The sequence below is a fragment of the Rissa tridactyla genome, chromosome 3 (assembly GCF_028500815.1).
Source record: "Rissa tridactyla isolate bRisTri1 chromosome 3, bRisTri1.patW.cur.20221130, whole genome shotgun sequence".
Taxonomy (NCBI): domain Eukaryota; kingdom Metazoa; phylum Chordata; class Aves; order Charadriiformes; family Laridae; genus Rissa; species Rissa tridactyla.
The window spans coordinates 21,829,183-21,850,245 of record NC_071468.1 but is presented as its reverse complement, the minus strand read 5'-3'; the positions used below and the strand labels follow the sequence as shown (position 1 = coordinate 21,850,245).

The following is a 21,063-nucleotide window of genomic DNA, read 5'->3' as shown; positions in this document are numbered from 1 at the left end:
TTATGTTTCATAAGATACACTATATAGCCATTTGACAGTATAGCTAATAACAGAAATGTGCCTCAAGTTTCATCTAATGTGGCTAACCAATCAGCTTTTCTAATGCACCTTTATTCTTAAACATCGCTAGTATGTAGACCATCTTATCACTAAATTATACTGCTCTAACATTCAGCTCTTATCAACACGCACCCTTGGAGATAATAATGCCAGGGGCTCTGCAAATGCTTAAACAGGGAGACTATAATGGCATGCAATACCCAAGAATCACAGAATCACAGAATGGTTTGGGTTGGAAAGGACCTTAGAGATCATCTAGTTCCAACCCCCCTGCCATGGGCAGGGACACCTCCCACCAGACCAGGTTGCTCAAAGCCCCATCCAGCCTGGCCTTGAACACCTCCAGGGATGGGGCAGCCACAGCTTCTCCGGGCAACCTGGGCCAGCGTATCACCACCCTCACAGTAAAGAATTTCTTCCTGATATCAAATCTAGATCTCCCCTCTTTCAGTTTAAAACTGTTACCCCGTGTCCTATCACTCTGCTCCCTGATTCAGAGTCCCTCCCCATCTTTCCTGTAGCCCCTTTAGGTACTGGAAGGGGCTCTGAGGTCTCCCCGGAGCCTTCTCTTCTCCAGGCTGAACAGCCCCAACTCTCCCAGCTTGTCCTAACCAAACATCTATATACAGCATGTAGGTATGAGATTAGTGGAAGTTTTTGCTGTTCTAGAGGGGTGACTAAAGACTACATGGTATGTTGTAGCACACACAGTGTAGCCACTCAAAATTTATGTATCTGAGTTCCATTCTGTGATGCCTAAAAAGCAGAGCCACAAGCTCTTTTTATAAATTAGGAAGTTTAGGTGAAAACAGCTTTAAGGAGGAGGAGGCGGGGTGGGGGGAAGAGGAGAAAGGGGAAATTGAAGCTGTAACTTGGGAAAAAAAAAGCCTTCCTTTAAGTAAAAATACTAAGTTAAAAAAAGAAAACCACCAACCTTATTTTACCACTTACGTACCAGAATGATTAAATATTTCCTTTTATTAATAAGAAAACTGCACAGAAGCGTTAAAAATCTGATAGAAACAACTCTTCCTATTATTCAAAAATATCTCACATGTGCACGTTGATTTTGTTCCTGTACTTTCACCATCACACACGAGGGAGTCACACAGCAACTTAAGCCTTCAAAAGCAGGACACGTACATACACTTGTAGCAGAAGCACTGAAGGACAAAAGAGATAGTTTCTTGTTTTTCTTTTGATACACTTTAGCACTTTTCAGACTTTTCCTTATGATGTGGAAGCAGGTACATGACAACATTGATTATCTATTGATTTGTACAATTGATATTCTATCAGCCTGTAATACATTGTTCTTGTATATTTGATAGAGAGGCTAATGGCAATACCCTTAAGAAGAAAGTTCTCAATGTCCTTTTAATATCTGGGTTTGAGGATGGGGGAAGAGATTTATTAATATTCAAGATTTTTGTGAAAGACATACTGAAGGCAAGTTTTAAAAAAAATACGAACATAATTTCCCTCCCTTTCAACTGCTGGAAGCAAAAATCCATCAGTTTCATCAGTATTTGCCTTCGATTCCTTTCCTCACTCATTCTCAGTCATTTTTTAGTGAGATGAAGAAAGACAGGGAAATGTGTTGCCATCTCAAAAAAACAAAAAAAGCAGAGTCCATGCAGGGAAGGTGAAGAGTTTTCCTACACCCCATTACACTTACAATGGAGTCCAATGAAGTATGAAAAGCACCATTTTCCTCAGCTTTCATACACAGTTTTACTCTCCCTTCAACCAAACTGAAAGGTAAAAAAATTAAGCAGCCTACAAGAACCAGAAACAAAGCGTGGAAAGCCACAGTTTTGGTTCTAAATGCAAAGCAGGAAGTCCTATGTTCTAATCCAGTAAAAAAAAAAAAAAAATAATCATTTTGAAGCCAAACGAGAAGCTCTATTTCAAGAAGCCTCACCAGTAACAACAAAAGCAGCAGCTTGTTTTCAGCCAGAGCATTTTCAAGGCTGTTTTTTTGTTTGGCTTGCAGATCACCAACCCGCTAATTTAAGAGGTAAAGCAGTTCCTAAAATACCTCCAAAAGGTGATGAAGTAACCACATTCAAATTGTTCTTCATGCAACAGATTCATACTTCAACTATATCATCATCCCACACAACAAAAACAACTCACAGCTACAGATGGTGGCTCCCTGCCACGTTCATTTTGCGGACTGACCAGGACCACATCACGTTCTCATACTGATGCTACTTCCACAGATCTGGCCAAAAGACATCTCCTATTTCAGGCTCCAATCCAGCAACTGCTGAAGGCAGGTGGGAGCGTTACAAAGGCTCCACACTGCTACAAGGCTCCCTCGGGCAGCTGAACGACGTGGAGTTGGCAGGCAAAAGTCATCTGCAAAGGCACCAGTGCTCCCCCAGGCAGAACGCTGATCCTGCCTCCACCTTTTGCTTTTTAAGCTGTCTTTGCGCTCCTCAGTGTCACACAAGTAACACAGAAAGATATGAGACAGATACTCACGACAGGAACAATGCTGCTGGGTAGCAGAGAAAAGATTAGAAAGCGAGAGAAAGGCTCCTTAATCACTGGCAACAGTGGTCACAAGAAGCACAACTGAGATTTCCATCCTGTGTCCTGATGGTAAAGGGCAGACATCTGACACTTTACACATCAAGGACTGCTCAGCTTACAGGCTAAATGATATAACTATGCAATTACTTCATTGTATAATCCGGAAGCAATCTTTCCCACCAGAGGCTGTGCAAACAGCCTTGCATTTTACTTCATCCTAGCTTTTGAAAAGAACATCTTGCATGTTGTGGCATATTACTAACGTGTAAGAGCACACATATTCCACTTCCATGTACATTAGGACAAACTCAACATAACATATTTCCTTAAAAATTATTCAATTAGGTAAGCTAAAGAACTTAGCCCTATTTATTGCGTGGCACACGCAGTTTTCTCAAGCTGCCAAAGCTATCAAACCCAAAAACTCCTCCAAAAAGTGGCTGGTAAGAAGATGAGAGTTCGCATCCCCCCAGTAGCCAGCAGGAAACCCAAATGGGAGAGAGAAATTCTAATTTGAAGCCCAGCTTCAAGTCCTCCATTGCACACAGACATTTATACTGAGCACGATCAAGCCTCAATATATCAAGGAGAAGACCACAGTTCACAAGTGAAAACACGTGCACTTTTCAAAACACAAACTGAAGGCACCCACAGAAATATCGACTACCAACAACAATCAGCAGAGGACTGTTATCTTCTTTTTTTTTGCTTTTTAAAGTTCCCACTATAGTCTCCTATGGTTTTAAAATGTATAAACAGAAAAAGCCCCAGTGAAAAAACCAGCCAAAAAAACCCCGTCAAAAAACCCCCACCCTACTACAATGTTTCTGGCCCTCACCAAAAAGGTTATCTACAGCAAGTTTTCAGGATTCTTAGTTTTAGCACTACCAAGCCTGAACTCGGAACAAACAGCGAGACATTACAAACAATAAAAGCACTTATCCAGAGCCCTGTGAAGCAAGTCATTTAAACTTAAAATGCCTTCTAGATATTTGAGAAAAAAATAGGGGGTGAAAAAAAAAGGAAATAATTAGTGTTTAACATTTGTAATAAAGTGAAATCTAAGAAAAAGACAGGAGTGTTGCTGCATTGAAAAATTATCTGCAATACTACACTAACAAACGCAAATAAAAACTTTGTGTAAAAGAGGGATTTTACAGTACACAATAGATCATACCTCAGAGGCATTAACAAGTTTTTTCTTCTTTAGGAACAAACTTTGGTTAAAGATTCCTCAATAAAGCATTCTGTTACTAAAAACACATTTTCAGTAGACCTTTAATACTTTCTGTTAACTATTCTTTCAAATAAAAAGCAAAGACAGCATACTGCAAAGAACACCACCAAAATAGCTACATTTAGCAACAAAATAATAGTAACCTCACCCTTCAGAAGAAAGCTACAGTGCAGGGAAAGTAAACAGCTCTTGGAAACCACTGCTAGAAACACATTAAGAAATAACCAGCTCCATATGTGGTGTGTATTGGATTATAAGAAGCAGCAGCACCTGTGGCTGAAAGCTTGTAAGGCTGTTGCAGTCCTCATGGATGTTATTTTTTCACTGCGTGTGGTTTGCTTTCTCCTGTTTTCTTTTAAACCACGGAATAAGGAGCTCCATGTCTACATGTGTGTTTTTATGGATGCATGGTTAATCAATGTTCCTGAAAACCTGACTGTAATAACCACGCAATCAGCATTCCAGGGGAGGGGAAAACTGCTCCATGTAAGATGTGGCAAGTCAAACACAAACCTAAGAGGATCTTTATAGTAGATTATATCATACAAGTTTTACAGCAATTGAAGATTATACAGTCCTTATCCACAATGGTTTAATTTGCTGTCCTTTAGTCTAACAGAAAAGACTAGTTCACATTATAAGTACAAAAGGAACTGATGTTGATGTGGTACTTGTGAGTGCGTAGAAGGCCAATTTAAATAGTTTGAGGGTGAAAACAGATGGAGGAAGCATGGCACATGAAGGTCTGCTCTTCTGTTTTTCCTCTTTCAATTAGCAGTTCCTTGTACTAGGTCTGCTCCCTCTTGTGCTAGTATTTAGGATATGTGCCTCTTCCCTTCATGCCTTCTGAGTAACTGGGTTGGCCTTGTAACCTATGATAGACTTGCAGTTGTTTTGTAATACTGAATTCCCTTGGACAAGATCTACCTAGTATCTCTAGAAATTATAGTGATATAAAACTAACCTTTTTTTTTTCTCACAGGCAGTCATCTATTACATCCTCGACACATTGTCTCAACTCCAGTAGCTCTCTCCTTAGAGACTTTCCTGACTCAGCTCAAGGGTTGTGACAATTGTCATCACCTCATGCACAATTCCTAAGGTCAGACTGCTGGTGGCATTCAGGTACCTACTTTGATTTTTCAAAAGCACTGCCATGAGTTAGGAAACCAAATATCTTTGAAACTGAGCCCCATAACAACCCTGGTCTCCAATTCATCCCCTGTGAAGAGCTTATCAGAAAGAAAGATCTGTGAAATGTATTGTTTTTCTTGTCAGGCCTTGACTGAAAATAGACTAGAGCACATTCACTCTGGAATGTAGAGCTAATTACTGATGTCCAGAAAAGCATGAGAACCTGATTATAAGGAAGAACAGTTCGGAGTCACTCCCAGTACCTGTCTCAGGCAAATGAAAGCATTTATAGCAGGACATGTAGGCAGGGTGGCACTTCCACTCTTCCCGTTTCCGCCAAGAAGCACAGACACATACAAACCCTTGTGATCTATCTTCAAAAGATACCTATGAGGTTAGAAAGCTGTTGATATAGTCCGATACAAACGTCAGAGCTCTTCCACAAATACAATGCCTACCATCACCTTCCAGAGAAAATACCATCCATAGGTGGACAGCTGTACCCTTGGACTGGGCGCAGGACGAAATGACAAGGTCAAAGACTGGTAAAACTTTTCAGTTTTATTAAAAATTGGCAGTTGCATCCCTCCTTTGCTAAGCTTGGCAAGTTTCTGTTGTTTGGTTCTGTGTGGTTTAGTTTGTGTTTGTTTTTTTTTTTTTTTTTCTATTTTCCTGTGCCATAGGATATTTTTGGGTTAGTGAGCTTCGAGAGCAAAAATAAGCAGCGACCACAAAGCGATTATCAAGAAAGCAGGCTGTGCAAACAGGGTATCTTTTTGCCATGAGTCTTCCTTCCTCAGAATGACAGACCAGGGTTCAGCAGTCCTGTCAGCTTGCGTGAGATACAGGAAATGCCTGCCAGAAGCTGATTTCCACTGGATGTCTTAAATGGACATGACAATGCCATGTTGGCCAGCCTGCTGCCCTGCAAGGCTGTGTTTTCATTGTGATAAGCAACACTAGCACAAAACAACTTCAGGCTCATCAGCTCAGATACAGGTATAATTAAGCAGCATTGAAGAGAAGCTTTAGCTCTAGATTTCTCCCTAGACTGAAAAGATGTGAATAAGAATTTTTAAAGATAAGGTACCTTATTACATCTACAAAGAGAGTTTTAAAAGTTTCGAAGTTTACTTGCACGCAGAAACATCAGTATGACGTGTGACAGACTGACAGTCTGACATGAACTTGACTTTCAACTCCTGCTTAAAGTTTAAACTTAGAAGTTTGATACGTACAGTCAGCCAAAAAAAATAAGGATTCATCAGGTAAACTGACCCTATCGAATAATAATGTTTATTTCGGTTACAGCAAGCATAAGGTTTCTCTTATATTACTAAGGCACAGAACCAAGGACTAAGTATGTTGCTGGATGTTAAAAGAGAAAAACCTAAACAAAACCACTTCAATCAGCAGTTCAAATAAGTAACCCATGGATCCTTTCCCTTCTCCTCCAAGATTCTTAATTCAAATACAGGTCAAATCAGCAGTACATGACACCCTAGCAACTGTTTTGGAGACCTAAATGAAGGGAAGCAATGGTCCTAGAGCAGATTCTTATGGAGAAATTTAGCAAAATCAAAACCAGGTGATAAAGAAGTTGAACTGAAATTGCTTCCTGCTTGAAATACTGTGGGAAGAGACTTTTCCTCATACCGCTGTCATTGAGTTGTCATTGCTTTCCACATGGCATTTCCATAGTTGTCTGCATTTTTCCCTTCCTTAACACTGAAAGATTACAAAGGAGTGGATCAGGTTTCCAGGTAAGTTGATTTCTTTCCTTAAATCTACGGCATCACTTGTATGGGTGAACAAGCACTAAAAAGATCTGCTGAAGAACAAAGTGTAAAGTTTATCCTGGGAAGACTTCGAAATATCTGAAGATACTGAAACACAACACAGGCTGAATGGTAGGTGACTGGTTTGAGTTCCTCAGTCAGTGACATGACTCTGGCCTCTGTTAATGGTGAAATTCTTACTATCAGCTGTGGCAGCAGGGAAGGGTGCAACCTTCCCAAGGTAGACTGATTACTCTAAGTAGCACACAGTAATATGGCATGCTCTATGCTATAATTTAGTAAAATATTACCATAACACAGGTGGAAAAATGTTAGTTTGTTAGTGCCCACTATAGAATTGAAACTTATTACCCGCCCTCACCCCCAACCCACAAGCCTTAGGATGCCTTTCTGGATGATATCGCTTTCTCTCAGTGAAATGCTAAAATTGTTTTGTTTTGAGTAACTAATTTCAGTTGTCTGTCTTCTTGCTGGCAGATCATCTTCATTTTCCAGTCCTAGAAACTGTCTGAATTGCTTTGATCCACTCCGTACGCTCTGCAGATGAGGCTGCTTGCAAGTAATAGTGGATTTCACTTGCTGTGATGATTTCAAAGAGAATGTTGTCAACATCATACTTCTTGGCTACAGAGAAGAAACAAGGAAATCAGCTATGAGAGAATAAAGTCTTGTATTTACAATGTTTCTTCCTTTACACACTGTAAGGGGATGTCTTTCCTTTCTACACCAGTGCCTGATCAGGCCTTCACAAACAGATTGCAAATCGGGTCCATGAGATAGGTCTCTCTCTTGGAGAAACAACCCACGAAATCTGCACTTTTCACCTTCAAGAGTCTCTGGTTAATTGATCTCCAATCATCAAAGGATCTGCAGTCCTGCAGACGGGTCATCTTCCCCAAACCCTCCCATGCCAGCTACAAAATCAAGATGTTTAGGTTCATGTCACCTCCACAAGCTCCGGTTCTTTTTGTATCTGCCAGCACAGCCTACACAGATGCTGAGATGCCAACAGACTTTCTTGCTGGTTATGATAGTCTGCCTCTCCCATGGAAGGGAGAATGCATGGAATGAGTGTTTCTTGTTCCTTGCAGCAACGCTTAACCGTTGCTGTTCCCACAACTTCTAGTTTTGGGAGGGAACAGAACGTGAACAGTAATACTGTGTTGGCATAACTATTTCTAACACAAAGCTTCCACCCCAGATTCATCAACTAAAAAGAGCAAACCCATCTTACTTTGTCTAAGGCCACTTATCCTAACATAGGGATGGTGTCATCCTTTTGACAAGTCTTCTCTAAACAACTGAGAAAACACAGGATTCCCTGTTGCTACCTTTACCACAGTATCCTCCAGTAATTAAGACGGCAACAGAGAGACTACTTACTAGAACAGTTACTGAATCATTGCACATAGATTGCTTTTGAGTAAAAACAACTTTTGATTTCAGACAGATTGAAAGAATGTACCAAAAACTTATTACAGAGCTCATTAAATATGGTTCCTTACAGTCTGGCATATCTTCCACTGCTGTCACCACACAGCCTCTCAAGTGAATTGCTCCTAGTGGTTCTTCTCCCTGGTGAGGACATGAAATGAAATGCAACACTTCTGAAACTTTCACATGTTAATATCTGCCTACAACGGCAGAATGGAAACAAAAACATTTGCTGACTTAGTATGTCCCCTGGGAAACCAGGGGATCCTCAGTCTGTGTGTGACATGGAGGGTGGGGGGTGTGGTAGGGGGAAGACCTACAAATAAATAGGAAGTCCCTTTTGGGATTTGGAATTCAGGATCTGCAGAGTATTTAGCATGTCCTGAACAAATGTACAAGAAGAATATAAGCCTTGTGCCAACTGTAACTTTTCTTTTGATGTTGCAGTGAATAGAAAAAAAGATTAGTTAGAAAAAGAGTAGATGATAGAAGTATTCTTACCGAGCAGCAAGAGCAGCTATACTGTTATTTACAACTTGGCCTCTTGTGCACTTGAGGACTGTGACAGTCAATGAATGGGTGAAGATGCATTTTTGTTGTCATAAGTTCCAAAGAAGCAGTTCCTAAAAGCTGACACACCTCAGCCCTTTGGGAGGGGATGCCAGGAGAGGGAAAGGCAAGCTGGGAATAGGGAGGTCACAAACTCCTCAGTGTTGATTCTGCAGTGTGTTTAGGCTGCCTCTGCCAAGGGGGACAGGCACGACATAAAGTCCCTGTAACCCACAACAGCACTGCTCCTGCAGCAATGCAGGATGAAATAAACCCTGTGGGCTGAATCTACCTGAATGCCAGCTTTTGGGGGTAGGTTTTGCCCATAGCAATGCTCCTTCCTTTCTTAGGGCAAGGTTTGGCCTGTTAGAATTACAAAAGAAATGGAACACCATGTCTCAGACTGACCAGAAAATATCTCAGTTATAAACTGCAAAATGACTGTATTGTGTTCATTTGCACTTATGACCTAGTTCATTTTAATCAAGCGAGAGCACACATTAATTCTAGTTAATCACAGGTAAGAGGTGAGAGCCCAGTTCAGTGTGATCTGTTCCCAGGTCTGGGTAGCACTTGCCACCCTGACTTGGCAGCCCCAGAAACCATCCTTCACTCTGCTTTTCCAGAGGACGGCTAGGCCGTGTGAACACAAACAACCCTGCTGTCCTGCTTGGTCTTCCCTATCACACATTCCTCTGCAAATACTCCATTCAGATATTTCTACAAGGCATTGGCTTTAAAACAAACAGGGAAATAAACAAAATGTCTCTCACTCCAGCAGGATCGTAGTAGTGAAGATATGCAGGGTCATCTCTTAAAACAAACTTTCTCACTTTCCAGTTCTTCCTCCGATGTCCCTAGGAAAATGCAAAAACAGGAATGTCGTGAACTCATTTGCCTGCAAGCGCTTACAGTCAGCTTACCCACAGGTGAGAGAACTGGGAAATACAAAAGGGAGAAGCTGAATATTTTGGACAGGAAATATTCACTTGAGTAGGACATGAATGTGGCCTTTCTGCATCCCACTGTTTTGCACAACAACTGGGCTATCACACTGTTTCTCTTTGTATTTTTTGTACAAAGCAGAACAGCTTCAACATGGAAGATTCCCCTAAACATGTCTCGTAGTCTGGTAGTTACGACGTTCACATGAGGGCTGTGAAAACTGGGCTTAAACGCTTGCCAGAAAACTTGGCTGTGAAATGCCTTGCAGGAAGGTACCTTGAACTACTGGGAACAATGAGCTGAAGGTTCTTCTCTCCCTGCAAAGACAACAACAACAAAGGCTTATCTGGCTCAAGCACTCTGCAGAGGGTTCATGGCTGAGAAGCTCAAGCAAAAATAACACCACCATCCGATATGGATGTAGATGCCTCATTGCCTGTTTTCAAGACTGAAATGATGGGTGGGGAAAATATAGGTCTGCCGAAAGCATTTTCAGCAGAAGCAGTGACACTTCCAAACAACGATCTACAACTCACTGAGGGTGACCAAATCCAGACTAATACTGCTGGAAGACTGTCATGACTCACTTCCTCTGAGCATTTCAAAATATTAGTTTCTCAATTAGCTCCGCTGTTTGCAAGGAAGCTCTTGCTAATTAGACAGACATGAACGTGACAGTGTAAAAGTTAGCAGAAAGATGTGTATCTAATTTCTTCCATTGCCTTTGAGTAATCTGACTGAGCAAGAGATGTACAAGTGAGCACCACCAAAAAGTTCTTAGGCTCCCAAGGAGTATTTTAACAGCAGAGGTTCAGACTTTCTTTACACAGTGGGTGGTCAAACACCAGAACAGGCATCCTAGAGAGGTGATTAATGGCAAGTCAGGATCTTACCATGATATTCACCGTATTGATTAAAGTTTTGCTGGAAAAGGAAGGTATACAGTTATCTTCCATCTTACAGATGGGACAGGATCAAATGTTAAGTGACTGAAAGGACTCCTTTGCTCAGGTATGCTGAAAATGCCTGTGAAAACTGGAAACTGAATCCAGTTGTGTGTCCAGAGGGACACTGGATTGGCAGCCTTTTTACCTGAGTTCAGTTCTGCATTTAACCAATGACTTGTCACATCTTCTGCTTTAGCACTCTTCCGTAATTAAAACTATAAACTGTCTTATTTCATAGTAAGAGCAATAAACCTTGCAATGTTGGGCAAAAGCCCTGCTGCCATGCTGCAGCAACCATTCTTTGTGCAAAGCCAAAAGGGAGAGAGGTGAAACCTGGCAAGTGTAGAGGTGGCATAGGCTAGTTTCTCTCTTCTCCAAAGCTTTTAGGCATAAAAGAGTAATCTTGTATCCATGCAACATCATCCCAGTGACAGGATGGAACACGTGCAATACTGACCTGTTTCAGCAAACATCCTTGTTTGACTACCATGCCTCTGAATTCTTCTTTCAGGACTACATCATCATCACTAGAATTTCCCTCGCAGAAAAACCCACTGTCTGGCTGCATGACCACAAAAGAAAATTCAGAAGTTACACAGCTGCTGCATGTTTATGTACACATAAATATCTGGCTTCTCTCCACCCTGTTTTTGCCACCCCAAAAAAAAAAAAAAAATCAACTCTTTTACTGGAAAAATCTCCCAGTGAAATTGAGAAGCTCTCCAAGTTACCATGGAAGCATTTCAGTGTGAGTTAGGACTACATCAATGGGTCTCAGGGGATCTGGGGACAGCTGGAGCATCTGTGTATATCTTAGTGCCTCCATTCTCCATGATTCTTGGTGTCACATTTTCTCCATGATGGACAGGCTGCCTCTATCCCATGATATCACAGGTTTTTAAAAGCACACAGACAGCAGTTCATATGAAGCAATGCCAGCACAGCCAATACACTCCAGGCTGGACATCCCTGCAGCCAACACACCCTTTCTCTTCCTCCATCCATCGTTACCACTATCTAGAATTTGTGAAGAAAAATGCTCCATTGAGGCTGTCTTCAACAACAAGAACTGCCCTTAGTTTTTGAAATTTGCCATTTTCTATAGCTGTGATGTTGTGATGTGCGGACTGAGTATTGTCTGTCTCAGGATCCATGCATCACATCCATTCCACACCAGATAAATTGTGATGCTACTTACTGAAACCTTACACTGTTTAAATGATGTCAATGTAGGTAACCATTCACATAGCTCAGAATAAATATGCGTGCTGCCTACTTGTATGATAGCAAGTCAGACATTGGCCAGCTGTGACTTCCTCACACCACACTGGTATTGAATGAAACTAGAAACAAGCTGAGAGCTGGCAGAGCACACACGGGCTGCTTGGTGAAGTGTCCCAGGTAGCCAGGAACTGTGGTGGCCACAAGCCTGCCTTCACCACCAGCATCTCTGCTTCTGTTGTTGCACAGGTAAATTGTCCCTACCAGGGATACATTCTAGGAAAACGAATGAAATAATGGGAGATTCGTTTTGCTGAAGTGGAGTGATTCTATGTGTTAAATATAAACCGAATTGTAATATTTAAGCATTTTACTTGACAGAAGGCACACTTTTTTGTTAGCACAAGCTCCTAAGTGAAACATCTTTAAAACAGTATTTGACTGTGATTGTGATATTGCAAGTTCTTCAAATCAATCTAGAGAATACAAAGCAATAAATTGAAAAGGTTGGGTAAGCTACCCAGCACAGGTGTTACTGGGGAATATTAAAAACTTTTGCTTCTCCCCTCACAGGCAAGGGGTGGGTGTGAGGGTGTCTGTGTGTGTGTGTGAGTGTGTGTGCGCGTGCTGAGTCAGATTTGATGGCTCTGCACAAAAATGGGTTTGTAGCTTGTGCCACTCTGAGAAGCCCCATGATAATGAATTACTCTCTTCCCTTCCACTGAATCATCAGGGGAACCAATGGCTAAATTCTGGTCGCTGATGAAATTACCAGGAACAAAGTCTAAATTAAAAAGAACCCAGCTTGATCTCAGCACTCAGTTCACTTAGAAGGATGCCATAAAAAATGTCCTGCTTACAATCATTAAAGTGAGCCAGTTCATTGAGTCTCACGTAGAGAAAGACAATTAACATGGATCTCTCTATTTCTGTACAATCTTTCCTCCAGGACTTAAGAAACCCGATAAAAAACCTGAGAAAAGCAGAGCATCAGCAAGTCTGAGACAGTAGAAAAACCAAACCACTCACAAAGTAATAGTAGGCATCACTGAGATCTAAGAAGGGGGTGTCTGACAGTCCCTCAGCAGCAGCCTTGGATGTATCTCCTGCAGGCTGTAGGTAGCCTTCACTCAAGAGGGAAGAGGCAAGCATCAGACCTTCTTTGCGATTTCGGATGGAGTTGCTAGACACCAGCCAGTCAATCACAGAGGCACCTGATTACAAAGGAACAAATAATATCAACCACAAACCAAGACAGACACAAAGAAGCCTAAAAATACACAGGCAATAAGCCTATTCCATCTATTCAGCAATATCCTGAAAGGTGTTCTTGGTGACAATGCAGAGAGCTAATCTGGAACAGTGCCTGGGTCATCCAGTGAGGTACAGCCGATCCAACTGATGGCAGGGGCCAGTACAACTCTTGGAACACTGTACCTGAGGGAGACAAGAACTGGGAGGAGACACAGGGCTGAGCTGGAAAGCCTGAGGGACAGGGACTAGGGAAGTAGGAAGGACAGCCACACCTGGAAAAGGCAGTCTACCAGGCTGCTATGTTACTGACACAGTGCTGTCCAAACAGACTTTCAACTCTAGCACCCACAGATTTGACTTGGAGCAGGACAGGAATGACAATGTGTAACAGTTTGTTGATGAAAAATTCAGAAAGGAATAATTCTTGTGGAGTTAAGTGTTTCAGCAACTTTCTACAAAGACCTAGTTCAATCTTTCTGGCACTGGTTAAATTTCTTCATATTCTCTTGCTTACTATGGCCATAACTGAACACTTTTTCAAACTTCATCCTTTAAGCACCTCCTGTTGCTGGTCAAGAAAACATAAGACAGGTTTTCTTTTCAAACTTCTCTGTGGTCTATAGAGCTTAGAGCTCTTTTATCTATCTATAGCCTCTCGGCCCTTTGCTCCCTTTATCATATGGAAAAGAGGGACAAGAGCTCCTTACCTGTAAAGCAGTGATTGAACACCTTTTTATCTTTTTCCAGCTTCAACTCCTTTATTCCCTTTTCAGGATCTTTCATTGAGAGGTACAAAGCACTGTGCATAAAAAGAACCACAGAAACTGTTAGCAAATAAGAAGTTTTAGCGGGTTCATGCAATAATATCATTGTCATTCATGGGGTCTTCATGTTTTGCTGGCTATTAATCTCTGCAGAGCTATAGCATGGCTTAGTTTAATCTGAAAAATTTATGTTGCAAAGCCTGGAGGCCTCACTACGTCACAGCTGTGGGAGCAGAGCGGGGAGTGCACAGACGGCTCACCACACCCCCATATTTTCAGAATGGAACAACTTGTGGTGACTGTAGCGTGAAGAGAGGAACACCCATCGCTGAAGCACATTCACAGGGTCCCACAGCCTCAGTGCCAAGAGGGGTGCTCACTGCTTTGCTACGTTCCCCCCGAGGTCCTTGGCTGAGCAGAAAACTTGTGGCTGTGGTATCTCCAAAGCCTGCATGCTCTCAGAGGCCCTAAGTAACCTCAGTGACCCTGGTCTGACTTCCTTCCTCCCAGCCGCTTTTCACTTGCTCAGAACTCTTAATTCCCTGGAGCTCTGGAATGACAAGAAGGACAAATATTAAATGTCACAGGCTAAGTCAGGGTGATCCTCTGCTGAAGCCTGTGAAGTCAGATTTAGTTGGATCTTGGCCCTGTGCAGTTTTACTGTCCTCTAAGGAACACTGCAGGCTCATTTGTATATTGGTATTTATTTAATGCTCAGAGGTAAAAAATAAGTTGTCCTCAATTTTTTTAAGGTATTCACAAAGAGATGGCTTCCTATGTGTGCCCTTTATCTCTTTTTCTCCCTTTGCCAGTTCCAAGTTCTCTGGCAGGCACCACTCTTCCCTCACTATCCAAAAACTAGGCTAACATCAGCATTTGTCTGGAGAGCAAACAAAAGGTTTAAAATATTTTTGCAACAAATTATATACTGTATAAAAATGCCTCTCCTGGAAGAATAACACTTTGGCTGGGGTCTCCTTTTGCACTGCGGTGTAGGAATTTCCTTATCAGCAAAATCCTTTGATAAATAAGCATGTTTTGGTATTAAAAATTATCTTCCCAGTTCTAATTGCTAGCTCATTTCTGACACATTATGCACTCTGAAACTGTTAGTCATGCAGAAAGGGCTCTGAGGAAACTAGAGAGGTAGCATGGACAGATAAACTCATAATTCTTCCAGACTGAGGTTACTTATCTGTCACACTGCCTGCAGATGGAAGTAAACGGGTGAGCAGAGCTATAAGAACAAACCTCAGGTTGATTGTTTCAGGCAGCCTGATAGACTTTCTTGTGGATTTTCTGGCAAACCTTTGGCCTCCATCTAGGCAACGAATTGCTTTCTTTATATCCCGGACCCAGGCATCTCTCTCCTCCAGGTAGGCAGCTTGAAAAAAGTGGTCCTGCTGCTTGGCTGCAGTGAGCTTGAAGACAAACTGGAATGATAAATGATGGCTTTTTAAAAAGTTACTCTGGTGTAGCCAGTGAGGCATGATTAACCCAGTACCACCATAACATACAGCCTACCTGTGCCTAAGGGACTGTGGAAAGCGCCTTAGAGCCACAGTTAAACTAAAAAAAACTCTCAAGAAAAGCATGGACAGGCAGTGCAGGTAACTGACTCCTTTTGTTATTTCCTTGTGAGCGATCCTGACATTGTCAGTACAGCCAAGGTGAGTGGCACTGATATAGCTGCTGATTTGAACTTTTGCTGGAAAGTTCAACACAGCTGAAAGAAAGTGCCCAGCCCCTGCAGGCTTACAGCGGGTGTAAATTTGTCTTAACACTTAGGGACATCATCAGTCTGAAGGAGAAAAAAAAAAAACCATCATGTTGCTCAGCTAGTGATTCACAAGGGGAGAAAAGGTCACAGTCACACTGGAGAGCAGCTGAACACATTCGTAGCCCAGCAAACCTTTAAGGACTTGGTAGGGAGATGACACATCCAACCCTTGGCTATACCTTATGATCACTGCCTATCCACACCCTAGCAACAATAGAAAGACTATTTCCCAAAAATTAGAAAAGCTCTTTTAAAGGTAGTTCTTAGCAGAAAAAACATAACACCAACTTGGAAAAAAAAAAAAAAAAAAAACAAACACCAAAACCAAACCACAAAGTTCACACTGTTTGATCTCGTTTTCATCCAGTGATCTTTCAGATGGAAAATCTGGATCTAATTACTCAGGCAAGAGGGTTTCCACTTCCTCTAAAATATAGTTCCCCATAAGTTGAACTGTAATTTGTTCCACAATTTTATTAGAATAAATACAACAGGTACTGATTCAGCAGGCACCTAAAAATGACAGGCTAATCGGCAGCAAACAGCATGGCTTTAGGAGGGCAATGAAAGCAGAGACTATTGTCAAAGAGCAGAGAGGGGTGAGCCTACAGCAACGAAATCAAAACACTGAATGAGTCTACTGAAGCCCACGTTTGTAAATGGCAGGTTTCTGAACATCCTTAATATGCACCTTCCAGATTATTGCCAATGTGAAAAATTCTGACACCCTGCAATTGTGCAGAAGTCCCACTGACTTTCATGGAAGACAGATTTCAAACTTACAAAGCAGTGGGTCTTCAAAAATCCATTTCAGACAGAAAAGTAACCACTTCTTATCTGATACTGTTCATATTTCCAGCATCACCTACCTTTTCTATTCTGCAGTAAAGAGCTACATCCTGAAAATCAATGTAGGGTGCATGTGAAAAGCAGACAGATCTCTCCAAATCCCAATATCCATGAGTCATGCTAACACACCAGGTTAGCAGAATGAATTATCAAAGCATTAAAGCAAGCTTTTACTAAAGCGATAAACAGCATTCTCAAAGTTGAAGAGCTGAGAAGCAACGTACGGTGAAATGCTAAAGAAGAGTTTTCATTTCCAGTACACAGAGGAGGCTGGGAAAGCTCTTTCTCTTAACTTGAGCTTTTAGAAAGCCAGATCACTAAAACTGACATTCAAGCTTCCTCTTAAATTGGTGAAGGCTGAGTCTCCAATCCTAAAAGTGACCAAGTCTCCCTGAGATGATGTGTATCTGTTTGTGCTCTTAAGAAAAGTAGGCCATTAGACCGAACTAAACACCAACATTTTAGATACTTTAAGTTAGGACAAATTAATCTGACTATAAGCAACCATATGTGATAATGCTATCCACAGGAAAGCCATGGAGAAAACACAGAAAACACAAATATAGAAGAATTACCATCACATTAAGCAATGATGAAACTGCAGATCAAGAACAGTGAACAGCGGTGAATGCATTTTGAAATAAAAATCTCAAAATATGCAGTTGCAGCCTCTTCTGAACAGGCTGTATCTCTGTTTAACAATTCCAGAATGGCTTCCTTTCCCCTCAGCACCTGCTTTTTGCAATTGATTTAGTAAACAAAGTGTGTTGGTGACGTGCCTGATGTTTCAAGCTAGGCCCTGATGCAGATACAAGCATATTCAAAAAGCTGAAATCTAACCAGATGAATATAAAAGTCTGCTTGTGGCTCAGTAGCCCCTGCTCCAAACTGGGCCCAAGTGAGTGAGACTGGATTTAAAACTGGCCTAATGAGAATTATCCCACTTTTCACCCTACAGAACTCCTGTCCTAAAAGTACACTTTAATTTCTAGCTGTATGAAGTAAATGTACGCAAACCACTAAGAACCAGAATAATTCCCATAAGAGGAAGAACTGTATGTTTCGGCACATAACCGATAAGAAGGCAGGATGGAATGCAGAGGCTTTGGATTCATCAGTAAATTAAAGCTGTAAAATGTAAGATACAAAAATCAAGATATTATATTTCCAAGGAATACACATAGAAATTAAGGTTTAATCATATTGGGCAGTAACTGCTTGTAAGAACAATCCCAGTGGTGGCGTTGCTCATACAAATGAGCATGTTGCAATTTTGACTATTTGAACAGTGCAAATTTTAAGAGAAAATACATCTCCAGGGCTGTTGGGCTACAAACTTGCAGAAAGGTCTCATCAACTCAATAAGAAGGATCTGCTCCAACACCTGCTGAAGTGTCATTTGGCTCGCTTCCACCTCCTTCATCAAGCTCTGCATCAGATCTTACTTACGAAAAGGTGTTTTGAGTGCCTCAACCCCCAGGTCCAAGATCCTTCCCTTTTTCTCTATTCTCCCTCAAAAAAGGTCCCAGCAAATAAAATTAAACATAATGTAAAACTTATTATGTAAACTCATAACGTAAAATGAAGCATAATGTAAAAATTGATCCTCAAAGGCTTCACCTCCCTTTGACACAGATGCAGTGCATCTCCTGCAAACTGGTACATCCTCAAGCAACCCTTCAGGCAGGCGAGGATCTCTCTCGTTCTGCCTTCAGCAGACATCCGATACTTTAGATCTCTCTGCCTATTTTGTAGAATGCATATATGCTACTGAATTATCTTTTTATTATTGTTAAATGCGTTACTGTTACTGACATTTCCAAGCAACTACTATAGACCAATACTGATGTCAGTATCTCTGTGGGAGTTAAAAAAAACAAAACACAAAAAACCAACCAAACAAAAAAACACCACAAAACTGTTTGGAAAGGAATGCTTTGCGAGAAAAACTTCATTTCTACCATTATAATGAAGGATCTGTGATACTCTTGAACATAGTACCCTTCTCCCCATGCATTATACCTCATGTATAGAGTAAGGAGTGCTGTGCTGAGGTTTGTTAATCAGATGATGTAGAAACATGGCTTCAAATCAGCAGAATTAGAATAAAATACTTAATTTTTATTCCTTTACTTGGTTATTTAGTGTTCCTGCTCTGTGCTCTAGTCCCTAGATGTAATTATGCTCCAATTCTCTTATTCATGGTTTGCAGACAATGTAAAGGCGAGCACTGTAACAAAGAACTCCCAGTGGGTGCCCAGGCAATGGACTGACACACAGCCACGCAGCTGAAGTAGAAGGTCAGATCTGAGGCTGAAGGGGTTAAGCAGTCAGGTTTCCCCAGCCCTGCCGGAGAGTGGCTCAGGCAGGAGCTGTTAGCAATGAGGAAGAGCAAATGGGCTTGACCAGCAGTCAATCTCAAACCCTTCCGAATCAGTCAGCCAGCTCAGGGATCAAAATGTCTGTGACTGGCATGAGGTGGGAATGCATGACCGTGCAATTCTCCTTCCAGGCATGATAATACAGTCTCCTTCTGTGGACAACTCCCTGTACCTAGAAAGAGCAAGAAAGAGCAGGGAGCTCTTGATAATCCTGCTCTGGGTGGGATTTCCAAGGTAATGGCCCTCTAAAACCTTTTTGTTACCAGGAAAAGCAGCCATCTACAATTTCTTTGACTCAGCGCAGGATTAACAGCAATCTTTATTCTCTGCCCCATCTTTTTATTGTAAATAACTTAAAAGCTCTCTTTGAGGCAAGAGCCCCTTTTTGTTAACAGATGTAATTCTAACAAGACTCAACAAAGAATCAACTTTAAACCGTAACTGGATGATGTTCCAGATTCTGGGGGACACCTTTGTTAGAGGAAATCCTGGGGGTATAATGCCTATTTGATGAAATTGACAGTTGCCGAAATAAAAAATGACTGCCTAAAGATATGACTTTTTGCTCATACTAGAAATCCTGTTTTACCAAGAACTATTTTTCAGGAACCCTATAACAAAATACATATGCTTGTACGTTTATCTTCCTGTACCTTATTTTCTGTCAAATAAGACTCCAAATTTGTGAATATAGTGATCTGTGTGTTTCACCAGGAATTGGGACCTCAGTCTGTGCACTTGCTATCCTTGACCTTAGATATCCCAAACACATAGACAATGTTTCAACTATTTTCTATAAATCAGTTTTGGCTTTTGTTCTCTCTCTGAGTGTAGATGTGACTCTTAGTCATTTGCAAAAGCTCTACAAGTAACAATGCAGTGTGCGATTAATAGAGATTGCATGAATGTGAAGTGTGTAGGGTCAGGTAGTTATCCAATGGTAATAAAAAGGTTTGGAATTACTGCATTACTTGGGTATTTATGTCACAGCATTTATTTCCTTCCTGTCTGAGCAAGTCAGTTATTGCTCTTTGACAATAAATAAACACTTCCACTGCTCATGAAATAGTTCCCCACATTTTTATTCCATGGCAGCTAGATTTATATTTAATACAGGAGTTGTGCCATTCAGTTGCTAAACATACTCACAACAATATAATTTGTCTCTGCTCTCTGACAGACCCAGAGATTTTTAAAAAACAGGGGAAAAAAAAATAAAAATAACTTTCTGAATTGCTCTTCTTGAAGTATCCTGAATTCTTCCTGAGCAGTCACACCTTTCAAACACTACACAAGTCCAAGCCTGCTTGTGACCTTCCAAAACAAGTTAGAGTTGCCAGTAGTATAAGCATAAGGAATTTGTAACCACCACCCTTGTGCTCCTTCAGTGCCTCCAGGAGTATAAGTATGCTGTCAATCATTGTTATTAAAAAAGTACTTACCATTCTTTTGCCAAAATCTTGGCATGGGCTGTTAATAGAACTGCCTTTCAGTGGGATCATCCCTTTGGGGCTGTTGTCAGCCTTCCGCTTGTAGAATTCAATTCCGTCTTCTAAGAGCACGACCCACATGGGCTTCCAGGTATTAAACATGCTGCCCTGCATCAATAAACCACTGTGTATATTAGGTTCAATAAATCATTTTTCACGTGATATCCACTAAAGATATAACCTTTCAGGGAGTGTCTGACTGATGCTAAGATAAGTATAGTTAGTGTCTCAAGGGGAACATACCACAACCACACCCATCTTACCACGCAGTTAAAAAACACTGTTGTTATTCTTCTGACCACCATTAATTTCCCCTTGTAGTCATCCCAGCCATGAGTTTTTCCAAAATCCCATTGCCTGCCCCAGCAGGTATCAGTCCCAACCACTGTCTTCAAAAGACATCGTGTTAATATTACGAATAATCCTCAAAATTTCTGGATGTAAACTAGCACATTAGGACTGCTTTTTTAACTTGGGTATCCCGTGCTGTATTTAGGACTTGATGCTACAATACAGTCAGTCATTGAATCTTGGCTGTCTGATAAGAAAGCACACATCTCAGAGGATTTCTAGACATATAAGGACAAACTGTAAGAGTAATTAATAGTTTAAGGGCCTGAGGTTGCAGATCTCCAGAGATCTCCAGCTGCTGTGGTGAGGAATTGAGGTTCTTAATTT

At 41.3% G+C, this 21,063-nt stretch overlaps 1 protein-coding gene across 3 annotated transcripts in view; it reads right to left on the bottom strand.

Moving 5' to 3' along the window:
- Nucleotides 1–1,020: 1,020 nt before the first annotated feature.
- Nucleotides 1,021–21,063, bottom strand: part of PLEK (pleckstrin) — a 63,431-nt gene continuing 43,388 nt past the window's right edge. For all 3 annotated transcript variants that reach the window (XM_054197485.1, XM_054197487.1, XM_054197486.1), the window contains exons 7-14: nt 20,338–20,493; nt 15,137–15,318; nt 13,829–13,920; nt 12,897–13,081; nt 11,104–11,208; nt 9,528–9,611; nt 8,277–8,346; nt 1,021–7,395 (exon numbers count right to left, since the gene is read on the bottom strand). In XM_054197485.1, coding sequence (XP_054053460.1) covers nt 7,256–7,395; nt 8,277–8,346; nt 9,528–9,611; nt 11,104–11,208; nt 12,897–13,081; nt 13,829–13,920; nt 15,137–15,318; nt 20,338–20,493 — 1,014 coding nt within the window. In that variant the 3' untranslated portion in view covers nt 1,021–7,255. The remainder of the gene's footprint in view (nt 7,396–8,276; nt 8,347–9,527; nt 9,612–11,103; nt 11,209–12,896; nt 13,082–13,828; nt 13,921–15,136; nt 15,319–20,337; nt 20,494–21,063) is intronic.